The sequence below is a fragment of the Erythrolamprus reginae genome, chromosome 7 (genome assembly GCF_031021105.1).
Source record: "Erythrolamprus reginae isolate rEryReg1 chromosome 7, rEryReg1.hap1, whole genome shotgun sequence".
Lineage (NCBI taxonomy): Eukaryota > Metazoa > Chordata > Lepidosauria > Squamata > Dipsadidae > Erythrolamprus > Erythrolamprus reginae.
In genome coordinates, this window is record NC_091956.1 from 47,297,406 (window position 1) to 47,313,258 (window position 15,853).

The 15,853-nt window shown below is 41.7% G+C and overlaps 1 protein-coding gene across 5 annotated transcripts in view; it reads right to left on the reverse strand.

Annotated features, from left to right (window-relative positions):
* VEGFC (vascular endothelial growth factor C) overlaps positions 1 to 12,500 on the reverse strand; it is a 104,813-nt gene extending 92,313 nt beyond the window's left edge. For 3 of the 5 annotated variants that reach the window (XR_011559616.1, XM_070757455.1, XM_070757458.1), the window contains exon 1: positions 11,608 to 11,936. Coding sequence is in view for 3 of the 5 variants with exons in the window: in XM_070757455.1 (XP_070613556.1) it covers positions 11,608 to 11,754 (147 nt within the window). In the remaining 2 variants the exon portion in view is untranslated. Of the gene's footprint in view, positions 1 to 9,687; positions 9,746 to 11,238; positions 11,442 to 11,607 lie in introns of those variants that run through there. The other 2 variants (XM_070757459.1, XM_070757457.1) reach the window with 2 other exon arrangements.
* Between the last annotated feature and the right edge of the window lie 3,353 nt (positions 12,501 to 15,853).

Here is a 15,853-nt window from a genome sequence, read left to right on the forward strand (position 1 = left end):
TAGGCCAGGTTTACTGATTTACCCATTTTATCTAGTAAAGGATTACCCTAAGGGTACATTATTTCCATTGCTCAGGCCCAAATCTGTGAACTCAGGTTGGCATTTTAAAACTCCACTACCAGTTGCCACTTTGCGAAGCTTTCTTGTTATCATAACCAGAGCTCAGCACTATGGTGATCAGGCTTAAACTTCATTCTTCCAGCACATATATTTTGCTAACTGTTTTAGAGAAAACTGTTTGAGATCACTGCATTATGCACCCTGGACAGGAAACCTTAGAACAATGTAGTAAACACTCCTAAACTTAATCAAAAACCAGAATCTGTCCAGCAAAAGTAATTATCTCAATAATATTAGATGTTATTTGTTCATCTTACTCCTATTGAAATAAAGCCAGCAACTTATTAGTGGAACCTCGACATACGAGCAGCTCTACTTACGAGCTACTCGAGATAAGAGCTGGGAGGGGAGCGACATTTTTGTTCGCCTCCCGAGCTCACATTCGGGATACGAGCGCCAAGGAGCTGTCTCCTGAAGCCGAACGCTAACTTCCGCGTTCGGCTTCAGGAGACTGCTCTTTGGCGCTCGTATCCCGCATGTTTTAAAAGGTTGCAGCCGGCCTGGGGGGCTCGGGGGGGGTGCTGGCAAGCCCCCCAGGCCGGCTGCAACCTTTTAAAACACGCGCGCCGCTTCGCAGCTGTCTCCTGAAGCCGAACGCTAACTTCCGCGTTCGGATTCAGCAGACAGCTGCGAAGCAGCGCGGGTGTTTTAAAACGTCGCAGCCGGCCTGGGGGGCTCGGGGGGAAGCCCCCGAGCCCCCCAGGCCAGCTGCGACATTTTAAAACACCCGCGCCGCTTCGCAGCTGTCTCCTGAAGCCGAACGCTAACTTCCGCGTTCGGCGGCAGCGGGTTTTTTTGTTGTTGCACGGATTAATTGACTTTACATTGTTTCCTATGGGAAACAATGTTTCGTCATACGAGCGTTCCGACTTACGAGCCTCCTTCCGGAACCAATTAGTCTCGTAAGTCGGGGTTCTACTGTATTACATTCCAGAGAGATATTAAGACGAAAATATAATAGAACCTAATGATAAAAGCAAAATATCTGCTGAATATTTTAGCTAAAAACCTGCAGGGGAATTCATTTTGAATATGTAAGAATTATTTTGGGATATGTAGCATTTGTACTGGTTGCATTTTCCTACTATCATAAATATAGTACAAAAACATATATCAATAAAAATAATACTACCTAAACACCAAGACTTAAGAATTCAAAAAGAATATCTGTTATATCAGAATGTATTCACTATCATATGATGGACTTATTTAAACAAAAGTTTAAAGATGCATATGTATGTACTGTAAATATATTTCCACTGGACACAATTTACAAAACACAGTTGGCATTTCCCAAAGCAATCAACTTACATAACAAGCATAGTTCCCTCTAAGCTGAGCAGTGAGCCATGGCTCACTTAAAAATCATCATCAACTCAGAGTTTTTCAAACCTGCCCAGAAGCCGAGAGGGAAAGAGTGAGAGGGAAGGAGAGGGAGAGGAAGAGAGGAAGAGAGAGAAACAGATAGAAAAAAGAGAGGAAGGAAAAGAGAAAGAAAAAGAATGGGAGTAAGGAAGAGAGAAAGAAAATCAAAATCTAGTTTGAAACTAGCTCAACTATTTAAGTGGCATTTTGATATTGATAGAGTTGCCCTATTATGAGCTCACTGTTATAGACACACAGTACAGTATTTTATTTTGAAATTCTCTGAGGCAAAACAGGGTGGGTTTGCTTGTTTGTTTATTTATTTATTTATTTATTATTTCTGTGCCGCCCAGTCCCAAAGGGACTGCCGCTCAGACACTATACTTTTCCGCCCCCCCCCCCCCCCCCAAAAAAAAAAAATTAGAGGGAACACTGATAGCAAGTGCAACCAAGTATTCTGGTAGGAAAAAAATAATAGAAAATATTTATTTTAGTGGAATACTGTAGGACTAGAAAAAATATGAAACTAGCAGACCTGATGATTTATGGCAGATTGGCAAGAATCTACTCTTTTTAAATTATATTGCTGAAATAAATACATTTGTGGTAACTGGAGCAGATATATATGGAAAAGAACTATGAGTCCCTCTCAGGTTCTAATTCTTGAAATAAACTCCTATAATCCTTAACTTTAAATGAATGTTCTCTGCACTAGGGACTAGGAGATCCTCACATCTAAGAAAAAATAAAGTTGCATAACTCTGTGCAAAACCTTTCAAAGAAGTGCTTTACAGGAACTTCACATGTGCAAAGTACTTTTCTTTGAATATTTAAATAGTCATGTCTTTTTCTAGTTTCTTCAAACACTAGTCACAAATCTTTATGATCTATGCAACTCTGTAAAACAATATATACACTAAAGGTGCTATGAAAGCAGATACCAATCACAGCACAAATAAATTGAGATAAGTAACTGCAAACAAAATATATTTAAATTAAAATGGATTCTTGTTGGATCCATAATGTATTAGGTATAATATAATTGGCTCATCTTTTACTTAATATGTTATATAACACTCTTCTCTCTTTCCCATAATACTGTACAGTATTTGTAATTCAAAGCTTCAATCAATACAAGCTACTGGCATTTGTAAAACATGGTGTTTGGCTTAGCAATAATTGTGAATTTGGCCAATGCAACTTTTTCAAATGAATAAAATGCATTTCTGTTCAACATTTATTTATTTTATTTATTTATTAATCAGATTTGTATGCCGCCCGTCTCCGCAGACTCGGGGCGGCTCACAGCAATAATAATACAATGTAAACAAATCTAATATTTAAGTTAATTTTAAACCCCAATTTAGAAACCAATCATACATACTAACATACCATGCATAAATTTTATAAGCCTAGGGGGAGGGAAAGTCTCAATTCCCCCATGCCTGACAACAGAGGTGGGTTTTAAGGAGCTTACGAAAAGCAAGGAGGGTGGGGGCAACTCTGATATCTGGGGGGAGTTGGTTGCAAAGGGTCAGGGCCGCCACAGAGAAGGCTCTTCCCCTGGGTCCCGCCAAACAACATTGTTTACTTGACGGGACCCGGAGAAGACCAACTCTGTGGGACCTAACTGGTCGCTGGGATTCGTACATGAGGTTATTCAATATTTAACTGAATACATTATCAAAGATGACAGGAAAAAAATATGTTGCAAATATCAAACCCACCTTCTTGTTAAGAATAAAAAGATGTATAAGGTAAAGGAGAAATAGTTTCTTTTTTAATTTCAGGAAAGCATATTGGGAAAAGACTTTACTGGATTATTAAACAATAAGAGATAGTTTGAGTAGGTTCAGCCAGATAACTATGTTTTTGCATAGCAGTAAGATTATTCATCATTTTTGCATGGACTTGTGTGATATAAAGAGACTGACAAAATATTCACTGTTTAAATAGCACTGAACATATTGCAATGCATCAGTATTTAGTGTATAAAAGTGGCCTTCAGTTGTAATTGATAATTCCTAAACTTTGTATATTATTTATGTAAATATGGATACTATCTTTTTAATATGCATATTTCACTCAGAAAAGCTTAAAATCTATGAAATCAGAAGGGAAGCTACAAGCTAAGAAACATGTCAGTATGCAAGAAAACAATCTTGTTTTCTTTTACTTGGAAATAGTAGTAGTAGTAGTAATAATAATAATAATAATAATAATAATAATAATAATAATATTAATAATAATAATAATAATTTATTAGATTTGTATGCCGCCCCTCTCCATGGACTCGGAGCCCCTTAATTAATAATATTTGTTATTAATTGATCCTGCCTAGCATGCAGAACATTGTTAGACTATGGATCTAAACTTTTGCTTTTATCTACTCCTGAGAATAAAGTACAGTAATACCTCATCTTACGAACTTAATTGGTTCCGGGATGAGGGTCGTAAGGTGAAAAGTTCGTAACACTAAACAATGTTTCCCATAGGAATCAATGGAAAAGCAAATAATGCGTGCAAGCCCATTAGGAAAATCCAAAACTTTAAGGTTTTAAAAAAAGTGGTGGGCGGACGAAGTGGAGCTAACCGGAGTGGGGACAGGCGAGCCGAGGAAGCGGCAGGCGAGAGGGGATTTTCCCCATCTTGCTGCCAAAATGTGTCCATGGGAGCCCCGACCATCCATCACCCACCGCCCCCTCCTGCCAGAAGCCTGTGAGGGGCTGTGTGGGGAAGGGCGGAACAATCAACTCCTGGATGGACCGGAGAGCCTGGGCACGCCACCTTCCCACCCGCCTGCCTTGCCGGTTGCCCCCCACTCTGCCAACAGCGCTTGTCCGACTCGCTCCAAGAGCTGCACCGAGGCTGCCCGGGAGCCACTCCTGCCAGGATGGGTTCCCCTCGCTGTCCGTGTCCCCACTCTGTTAGCCTCCGCTTTGTCCGCGTCCCATTTTTTTTCTTCCCCTTCAGTTTTGAGCTGCAAGCCAACAACATAAAAGTCCAATGAATAAATAAATAATAAATAAATCACCCCCACCTGCTTTGAAATTCTTTTATAAAAGAAGCAGCAGCCCATAAATCTCTGTGGCCTCTTGGAAAGCTTGCACTGGTGGGTTCCCTTCTCCTTTCTCTCTCTCTCACACACCTCCTTCTCTCTCTCCCCCCCCCCACATCTCCAAATGCTCCCAACCCTTTCAGTATCGAGGAAAACTAAGAAAATAAGAAAGGAAGGAGGCTCCATCAAGTGGGCGAATTGGCTTGGTGGGAGGCAGTTCTGCCAGCAGTTCTCCCGGAGGACCGGGAGGCTTAAGCCTCCTGTGGAGGTGGCAAGGCTTTGGATTTTTGGCTGGGGGGGAGAGGCAGGAGGGCCGGCCTGACACCCCTCACCTCAGCTCTTCGCCTCCCACCGGGCAAGAGCGCTCAGGATGCAGTTCTGCCGGCCACGGGTGAGGCGAAGGGGGGATCGGGAGGCTTAAGCCTCCTGCAGTGGCTGCTGCGGCAGAGACGTTTGGGTTTTTGGCTGGGGGGGGAGGCAGGAGGGCCGGCCTGACACCCCCCATCCCGCTGCTTTGCCTCCTGCTGGGCAAAAATGCTTGGGAGGCAGCTCTGTCGCCAAGGGGCGGTGAGGATCGGGAAGCTTAAGCCTTTTGCAGCGGATGCGGTGGCGGCAAGGCTTTGGGTTTTTGGCTGAGGGGGAGGCAAGAGGGCCGGCCTGACATCCCCCCTCCAGCGCTTCGCCTCCCGCCGTGCAGATGGATGAGGAAGGGGGCATCTGGACCAGGTGCTTCGGCTGGCAGTTGGAAGGTGAGGAATCTCGGCGGGCACGGAAACAAATGGAAATTCCCATCAGGGGCAGTCACAAGGCAGGGGAATCCCTCTGTCAGTAAGAGCGCACACGAAGAGAGCCTACGAACCCGGGCTCAGGTTCCTAAGACAGAAAGCGTTTTTAAGACGAGGCAAAGAAATCTTAAACCCTGGGTTCGTATCTCGAAAAGTTCATATGACGAGGGGTTCGTAAGACAAGGTATCGCTGTACTAGTCCCACTCAATGCTCCTTCAGCGGGATAGCGTATCTCCACTTCCCTTGAAAGATAATACATTTGTTTAAACAGTTGTAAGTAATGAAAACCTTTTTCATTATTCTATTTTAGGTTCAGTATAGCAAACAAACAAAACCCCTGTAGCTCAGAAAGGGGCAAACCTAGGGTTTTTGAGGTATATTTGACCAAATATTCTCAGCCTGCTTCATCATTGGTAATACCAGCCATGTTTCAGGAGTTGACATTCAGTATGACCAAAAGAACAGCAGAAAACCTATTTTCATATCCTGGTACATTGAGTTTTAGCGGATTACTTTCTTAGGGCTATGTCTTGTTATTAGATGATTATTATATAATTATTATATGATTATTATGATTGGATTGCTTATTTGTATCTGGACTATCATTAACTTTTGATTCTTGACAAACTTTTCTTTTATGTACAAGACAAACTCCTTGTGTGTCCAATTACACTTGGCCAATAAAATTCTATTCCTATTCCTGTTCCTGTTCCTATTCCATTCTATTCAGCATCAAAGGCCCAAGAAACAAGTATTGACTTAGCTAAACTAACTCTGTATTCTTATAAAACAAGGAAACAAACATCTAGCTAAAATCAACTACATTTGGTTTTATATAACTCCACTGAATTTCCTTTTACTTAATTTAACAGGTTTCATATTCATAATACAATAGCACATTTTAACAAATAATTACAGCTATGTTCACCTAGTTATTTTTTGTCATCTGTTTGCCCAAGTAATTTCATCTAGACAATCTAGGGAAAAAAACAGGAAGAATTTGCCTGTGAAGAGCAATGGATTATGAATAATCTGGACAACTCATATGTATATGTTTTTGCTTTTCAATAAGGCCTCCTCATAGTGCTTTATGCACTATGAGAGCTGATATGATGTAATATTAAGGCTTATTCTATCATACAGAATATGGAACACATGATCTTCCATATAGATTGAACTCAATATGACTTCCAACCAGGTAGAACATATTTCCTGGAAAGAAAAAAATCAGGAAAGGTCATAAATGTTGTTTCAGAACTTCTGTACCGGCCAGTGGGATTTTAGAATAATCAGAACATACTGATATTTTATCACTACAACTATCTTACTTTAAAAAGATGCAACTTCCAAGGGGACTTCATACAGAGTGCACAGTGCAGTAATCAAGATAATTAATTATTAAAGGATGAATGATAGCAATAGCAATAGCATTTAGACTTATATACCGCTTCACAGTGCTTTACAGCCCTCTCTAAGTGGTTTACAGAATCAGTATATATTGCTCCCAACAATCTGGGTTCTCATTTTACCCACCTCAGAAGGATGGAAGGCTGGCTGAGTCAACCTTGAGCCTGGTGAGATTTGATCTGCCAAACTGCTGGCAGCTGGTGATCAGCAGGAGTAGCCTGCAGTACTGTGCCACAGTTTGTGGGTAGGCCCACCAATCTAGGGACTGGTGCAGTTGGTACACTGATGCATTACTGTCCATCCACTAGCCACATTTATGCAAAAACCTTCCTGGCCACAGCTGCTACTTGCTTCTTCAGCAGGGGCTATAAATCTAGGAAAGTCCTCAAAATACATACCTGTTTGGTTTGGACGTGTGTAATTAAATTCAAAGTTAAGGATAGAAAAACTCTGGAGTATGACCATGAACATAGAGCTACTAGGTTTTGTCAGGGCTGACCTTATCCTTCCCTATTCAGACACTTCTAGTATGATGCACCAAAGCAAGACTTGGACAATATTACTTGGTCGACCAGGTTGATATACTGTATACAATCAATACATCAGTTAACTAATGACACTGACCCTTTGCTGACAAGTAATCCAGTAGCCTCGTGTAAACAGGGAGAATTATGTGTGAGCCTGATGCCACACATATTAAGGAGATAGGGTCAAATTCCTTTCCACCCCATCAATACTGCATGGGACTGAACCCTGAAGAAAAAGAATTTCACTGCCAAATCACGCTTCTAATTTCTAGCGCTTGTAATCAGTCCAGAAAATATTGTAGCATATTATCTAATTATGATGATGATAACAACAGCAACAATAACAACAACACTATTAACAATATATCCCAATGTTTTCACATTTCTGATTCTGTTTGAATTCATTAGTTCAAGTGAAAATAATTCTGCAAACAAAAGAATTGAAGAATCTGATACTTAACCATCAGCAAATTTTTTGTTAAAACCTTGTCAGAAATGTAAGATTTATCTTAAGTTGGTTAATTGATTCTTCCCCACCTCCAAATTAATTATTATTACCAAGTATGAATTAGTGGTTATTATAACAAATTATAGCATTGCATGTTTCAAAAGAAAACACAAATATTGATAAGTTTGTTTGTTTATGAAAGCAAGATGTACGAAAGTAAAGGATGCCATGTTTTTGTTTGTTTGGGAATGTGGCAAACATGGGAAGCCCCTTTTCTATTACAATAAAAAGTCCTTTAGTTCATACTATATAATCGCTAGTATATCTACCATATATCCACAAAAATGATCAGAAGGCGTCCTGTTATAAGACAACAAAACAACTAAAAATAAGAAAAGCTCCAGCAATTGGTTTGTGACAGTCCTTATACAGTACCATTGCTGAAGCTTATAAAGCATGGATCACACCAGCACCAGGATGAAATTATTGGGAAATCAATGATTTGGAAGCTTTCTTAAGGAAGCATGAACTGATAGAACAAAAACTAAATAATATATCCTATTAAAAAAATCTAGTAACTCCTGCATTGAAAGTACAAGACAATGTTGATACCCTACAAGAGATTCGTACTTTATTTCAAAATTGATTATGGTAAATGATATAATATGGTATTGTGATTTATAAGCTATCCTTATGAATAATATTTGCATTCAGTGTATACTGTAGAGCAGGGGTCCTCAAACTTTTTAAGCAGGGGGCCAATTCACTGCTGTTCAGACTGTTGGGGAGGCAGATTGGCTGGTTAGGTGTGGCTAGGTCATCTGACTTGGTGGATGCGGCCAATTTAACAGTTCATTAAACAATGAACACAAATTAAATATTAATTTGTTTTGCTTCTGAGGGTATTTTATTTGCTTTTGTTTGCATGTTCTCTTTGGTTGATTAGATCAGTTGTTTAGGAGTCTAGTGGTCCACTTTTTTGCAGGAATTCTTCTCAGCCCCAAGAAGCTTGATAAATTTCTCTCTCTGTCTTTCTCTCTCTGCCTCTCCCTCTCTTTATTTTAAGATTTAAGATTTAATTGGATTTGTATGCCGCCCCTCTCCGAGGACTATTTCTCTTTCTGTCTCTCCCTTTCTTTCTTTCTTTCTTTCTTTCTTTCTTTCTTTCTTTCTTTCTTTCTTTCTCTCTCTCTCTCTTTCTTTCTCACCCTCTTTCATGTCCCTTTCTCTATCTTCTAGAGGTGGGACAAGTGCAAAACAGGATATTTTCACCCAGATTTTTGCCTCCTGAGATGTCTGTGCACCCTGTTTTTAACTTCCTCCACTTCCAGCAGCATTCTGCAGGCCCCAAACAGGCAAAAATAGCCTATTTTTTTGACCAAAAATGGACTATTTTAGTCTTCTTCTTTTTTTGCTTCTTGGGTCGTCTGTACACCCTATTTTTCACCTCCCCGCCTCCAGAACATGTCCGCAGGACAAAATTGTTGGCCTTACCTTTCAATTCCACCCTGGGGACTCACTAAGAAAAGTCCTGCACTCTGACAAAGGGTGGGGAGCATGACATGGAGGGGCGATATGGGGGACAGACTCATGCTCCGTAACGAGCCAGATTAATGCCTTCAGCGAGCTGCATAGTTTGAGGACCCAATAATAACTGCATGGTTTGAGGACCCATTCTGTAGAGGCTACTGCAAAGGTGCTGTCCAATTAGCATTTAATATAATCAATAGTTACAAATATTAAGAAGCAATACAAAAACCCTATAATATCCAATATTAAAATAACATCTATTTATGAAAGGCACAATGTAATTAAACACAGTCATATCTATTTGAAAAATGGCTTATATGAGGAAAAAGCTAGTAAGGAAAATATACTTCAAACAAATAGGAAGACCAAAACATTCATTTTTATTACTTTTAAAAAAAGAAAACTTACAGTGACGTAGTCAAATTCTCTTCAAAATGATTACTTACGGTGTATTTAGCTAATCTTTTCTAATACCTCCAGAATTTCTCTTTAGTCATTTCTCATCTTAGAAAGGCAAATATAGAAATCAATAAGAGCTAATTCTTCAAATTATTTTCATTCAAGTTCTACTTAACTCATTGATATGGTCATTTAATAGATGAAATTAACGACCTACTAGAAAACAATTGAAGAAATGGGCATTTAACTTTTCAAATACAATCCTCTTCTCTCTGCATTCCAACCATTAATTCTTATCCCTAACTCAGGAAATCTGAAGGCTATTTTAAGTCTAGCATTCATCTTCTTTCAGTGTCTCTGATTAGCCTAAGTTTATTGCTTAGTCACTTAACTTTAGAAAGTACGGGGCAGATTGTGGATGAGATTTTCTACAATATTTATTGACATAAGTTTATGATATAACACCTTTTTAGTTCAATACTTTTCAGTTTCCAATCAGTTTTTAAAATTACATGAGCTATATAATTTTAAAATAATTAAACTCTGATTAATAATTAAATACAATCTCTGTCAACTGATTTGTAAAATTATGTAAAAAAGAATTTATTTTTAACCCTCATCATTTAGGAACTTGGATTGATCATTAACTATCTGTTATCTGTTCAATCATCAGAACGGAAATGATTTAAAGTTGTATAAAAATATCACAGTATCTCTAGTTCAGAAATCACCTTTAAACTGATAGCAAAGAGCAACAGCAAATGAAGCGTTCACAGGTACGGAAATGTTCTATTAAAAGGAAAGATCTGTATTCATGAACACTTAAGCATTGTAGCAAGCCTATCCAAAACATATGCCTATTTTATAAACATAGAGGATTACAGTATATGCAAAACATGTACAATAAAAAAGTAAACAAGTTTGGATTATATAAATCCTCTAATAGATTTCTTGAGTAGTTATTTTTGTGTTAATATGAAAAGGTCATATTAGTCTATATTTAAAGTTAATACTAGCAGACAATCTAATCGCATTTTAATACATAGATACATAAAATTTCACATCTTAATTTTTTTTATCTTAATACTCTTATATGTTCAATGAAGTAGAACTCTATCTAACACCAATACACCAGAATAACCAAGAATTAGGTGGGTATCACTGTCAAATTCAAAGTTCAGGTTAACATCCTGGAAATAATTTTGATTACATTCTGGAAAAAAAGTGAACGCCAGTATAAAACTGGAGTTATTTTTCCTATTAGGAAATCATTATCAAAGTTGCAATATTTAGCTCTGTACACTAGCTTTCCAACAATTTTACATATTGTAAGTCAGCAGCAGCTACTGATTTCACTCTTAATAGCAGCATGTAATCTTACAACTTTGCCCTTGATAAAGATGCTAGGAAGTTATCAACAAGCAGTTACTTCTAGCACAAAGGTATCATTAGTAATTCCCAGACTTTTACTAGTGTAAACCATCTCATGCACACTTAGGGAAGTAATGGGACTTTCAAGACTCTATCTGTCTCTTTAGTACTTACAGTCTTATGCAAACAATAGATAAGAGGAAAAAAACTAAGTTACTGATCCTTACATCTTCAATAGCTGTAATGTTCGCATTCACTGAGCATGCCATGAATTTCCTTTATAATCTCCTCACAAAAACAAAGAATTATCGAAGTAAAATATGTGGCAAATATTTACACGTAGCAAGTCAATGTGAGAAGACTCAGACCTAGGAGCCACACTCAACATCTATACAGAGGATTCTGCATCTTAATTCCACGTTCCAGGAGTAGCAACCGATAGATCATTCTGTTTTTAAACCAGCTGTCAGGGCGGGGATGTACTGGAGGGGTGCTTAATCTAGATCAAGTGATCGCATCACATGATGCTTGGGGAGCTAGAGTGAAGTGAAGTCATTTCGTCCTGGGGCAGGCCAGTAACTGGGGCCCCCGCTTACCTTTGCCTCCCTCAAATCGGGCTCCTCCTCGTAGTAGCCCTGCCCGGATTCGTAGGCAGCAGCTACCGCAGGCTCGCGAGCGACTAAGAGCACGACAGCAGCAGCAGCCAGACAGCAACCCAAAGAGAATAATCCCAGCAAGTGCATTGTGCAAAAGGCGGCAAGCGCGACCGCAGAAGCCGTAAAGACAGCGTGTGGTTGACGCTGTGGGGCTCCCTCCACTCCTGATACTCGCTTGACAGACCTTTAAGAAGCGGGTTCCCCGGGATGGAGCAAAGGAAGGGGCCACGAAATCCCCTCCCGCCCCTTCGCCTGCTGGCTGGCTGGCCCGCTCGCTCGGCGGTCGCGTTTTCTTCCCCGTCCCGTTTGTTTTCTTCCAAAGTTGCGTGGGATCGATTACGAAAAAAGGGACCTTAAGAAACCAGACATCCGAACTGGGCTCCCCCGGTAGCTGAGGGAGGTCAGTGGAGTTTCCGAGGTAAAAGAAAGGTGGAAAGTGTCCTCTTCAGCCCCCGGCCCCGCCAGGGGGCTCTATGTCAGCCAGCTGGGTAGGGGCAGCCGCCGGCTTCAGTTACCTCCTCGCTTCTTCGGGTGCCTTGTCAGTGGCAGCCGCGCTAGCAGAAGGCGGGCAGCGGGAGCTTCTCCAACGCGTGTAGCTGCGCGGCAGCGGTAACCGCAGGGGCGGGCGGGCATGGCTGAAGCGCCCTCTGCCTGAGAGCGAGTGGCTGGGGAGGGAAGGAAAGGGAGGGAAGGAAAGAGAAAGGACGGAAGGCGCCCGGGTCGTGTGTTTCTTGAGTTCTCACCCCTCCCTGCCTCGCCGCCTTTTCCCTCCTCCTCTTCCTTCGTCTGTGCTGCACTTTCCCACAAGTAGCCGCTCGCCTCGTAGACTTTTCCCCAAAGACGCGAGGAAACGCGAGACGGGAGGCTCGCGCACCGGGCCCGGGCCAAGGCTAGTCAAGAAACCCGAGACACGCGCTGCTGAAGTGCACGCGCTTCCTTCGAGTTGCTGCTGCTCCGGCTGAGATCTCTCTCTCTCTCTGTTGTTCCGTCTCTCTACTGCTCAGACTCGCCGGGCTCAGATTATTGGGACCTTAAGTGTGCCGCAAAGGAGGAGGAGGAGGAGGAGGAAAGAAGACGGCTCGTCCTTCAGGCAGCACATCTCCAAGGCCCAGGATCCAAGTCTTTCTGTCTCTGGATCCCTGGCGCCGCTCCCGGCAGAATTACCTGCCATTACCTTTGAACTTAGCAGAATATTGCATTCTTGCATGATATACCTGGGAAGCAATGTTCCCTCTAATTTTTTTTCCGGGGTGGGCGGAAAAGTATAGTGTCTGAGCGGCAGTCCCCTTGGGACTGGGCGGCATAGAAGAATAAATAAATAAATCCCTTCTTTTTTATTAAAAGAAATTAATAATAAAACAAAACAAAACTCTATTACTATTAAAACTAAAACAACCAGCAAATCCAAAAACACAACTATTAATAAAAACAGGTAAGGGCTTGGGGGGGGGTGTTCTCTGTTATTATTTAAGTGCTTTTACCATATGCTTTAAATCAAGAATCAGTTCTCTCTCTGTTTCTCTCTCTTTCATGTCATTCTCTGCCTCAATCATTTTCTTATTTCTCTTTTTTCTCCCCTTTTTTCTATCATTTCTCTCTCTCTCTCTTCCTTCCACTCCTCTCTCTTGCTTTCTTCCTCTCTCTCACTCTCTCTCACTCTCTGCCTTCCTCTCTCCTCTCTCACTCTTTCTTTCTTGCTCTCTCGCTCTCTTCCTTCCTATCTTCTCTTTCTCTCTCTCTCCCTTCCTTTCTTTCCTTCTCTCTTCCCTCCACTTTTTTCTCTTTTTCTCTCTCTTTTCCTTCCTTCCCCTCTTCCCTCCCTCTCTTTCTCCCTCTCTCCCTTTATATTTATCTCTTCCTTCCTCACTTCCTCCCTTTCTCTCTCCCGCTCGTTCACTTTTCTCTCCCTTCCTTCTCTCCCTTCCTCCTTTCCTCTCCACTTCTCTTTCCCTCCCTCTCTTTCCCTTTTTTCTCTCCACGTCTCTGGCGGGCAGCCGGCTTTGCTGGCCGGCACAAGGCTCAAGCCAGCTGCCCGGGAAAGCCAGGAAGGTCCTCCTGCCCCCCCCCACCCGAAAACACAATGGAAGTCTGCTGCCACCAGTTTGAGTCTCCCGTTGCTCCACGCCGCTTCGCCCTGCCTGTCATGCTGGACCTCCGTTGTGTTTTCGGGGGGGAGTGGCAGGAAAGCCCTGTGCCGGCTTTCCGGGAAAGCAGCGCGCTTTTCAAATGCACTGCTTTCCTGCAACTCTTTCCTGGGCAGGGGGGGGAAGGCCACTTCCCCCCCCCCCCCCAGGAAAGAGGTGCAGGAAAGCAGTGTGTTTAAAAGGTGCGCTGCTTTCCCAGAAAGCCGGCTTTCCTGACCGGCACAGGGCTTTCCCGCCGCTCCCCCCTGAAAACACAATGGAGGTCCAGCATGACAGGCAGGGCGAAGTGGGATGGAGCAACAGGAGGCTCAATCAGGCAGCCTCCACGCTTTTCTTTCAGCGGAAGAGGAGGAGAGCGGGTGGATCGGGTGGGGGGCAGCGCCAAGAGGCCAGTGGCACGAGGGGGCCAGAGGCACGGTGGGGAGGCAGGGGCGGCTGCGGCTCCCTACCCTTCTACTGCCGGCGTGTCCCCCCCCCCGCGGGCTGGCAGGGGGATGGGGAGTGCGCGCCCGTGGAAAAGGGTGCACGGGGGGTATTTTGGGGCGTGCGCATGCTCACGTGCACAGCTTACGGGGAACGCTGCTGGGAGGCGATCTCAGAAGACGCTGATGCCTTCTGTGTGTCGTTCCAGGGTTTTGGTTTTTAGTGTGGCCTTGAGGGACAATAATTTTATTTGGTTTTAGGCAAGAACAGTTGTCTTCTGCGTTGTGCAACAGTAAGGACATGGTGTAGCTACTCTGTTGTGCCATGCATGAAGAATTAGACTGATAAAGGTAGTGGAAGCTTCTGCATGTTCACTTAATAATATTTGATCAATGAACCATTTGGGACAGTGATTTTTAACCTCTATAATCTCTAATAATAATCCATTTTATTCATGCAAATAAAGCTCAGATCCAAAACTATTGTCCAAACATTAGACTTTAAAGGGTGTATGTAGACAAGCATCACTTACTGAGACCTTTTTAGTTGCCCATTCATGAACAAGCCATTGCTCCCCTTACTCTCTTCACATGGAAGATCTTAGGTTGGAGAAATGGCATGAAATGATAGGCATGTGGTAGAATGCGGCCTTCTAAAGATAATTCACTCTTTCATGGTAGAGATTCAAACTTTATGTTTAGATAGGATATTTGGTCCACTAGGCTGTCCAAAATATTTGAGTCAATGGAAGCATGTTATTATCTCTACTTGCTCTTTTTTCTGTTTAAAGTTTTTGTATAAAAGCAAAAAGAAATAATCTCCCAATTCATCCTACATGAAATATGGGACTTGTAGACTTAACAACATACAATTAGGACTGGAATTTCTGTTGTGATCATAAATTGAGTCAGACCCCATTTTATGACAATTTCTATGGCAGCTAAGTGAATTACATAGCCATTAAACAAATCCAGCTTCTCCAATGGGCTTTTTTTCTGCCAGAAATTGGCAAAAAAGATCACAAATCACAAGGTTGCAGGATGTTACAATCAGTTGTATATGCAAGCTGGTTATAAGTGCCCAAATTGCAATCACATGACTGTGGGGGTGGTGCAGTAGTCATAAGTATGCATACAAGTAGTAAGCCCCTTTTGCAAGGTACAATTGTAACTTTGAACCATCTAAACAAATGGTCATAAATCAAATAATACCTATAGCTGGTTTGGAACAAGGTTTCCTCTTTGGGAAGGATGCACACTGGATTAACCAGGAGACATCCTAAACTTGTCGGATTCAGGAACATATATGGCAACTCCTGAAATGTTTGGTAAAGAAATGTACCCTTACCATCAGAGACAAACATTTCAAACTCTTCTGCTCCAATATAAGGCAAAGGTTGTTTGTGTTTAATATTAACATATTTATTTCAGTTATCAGTATCTGTGTTCGAGATAGTATTTGGTTATAAAACCAAATAGTAAATAGAGTTGTTGGCAATATTTTCTACTGCTGGGCATTCAGCAGTGGTTGCAGTTGTAAAGCTTAAACCAGAAATATATTCCAAATAATTTGTACAAGCATTTATGTTTGTTTTGGTGCTGAGACTACACCTTTCAGAG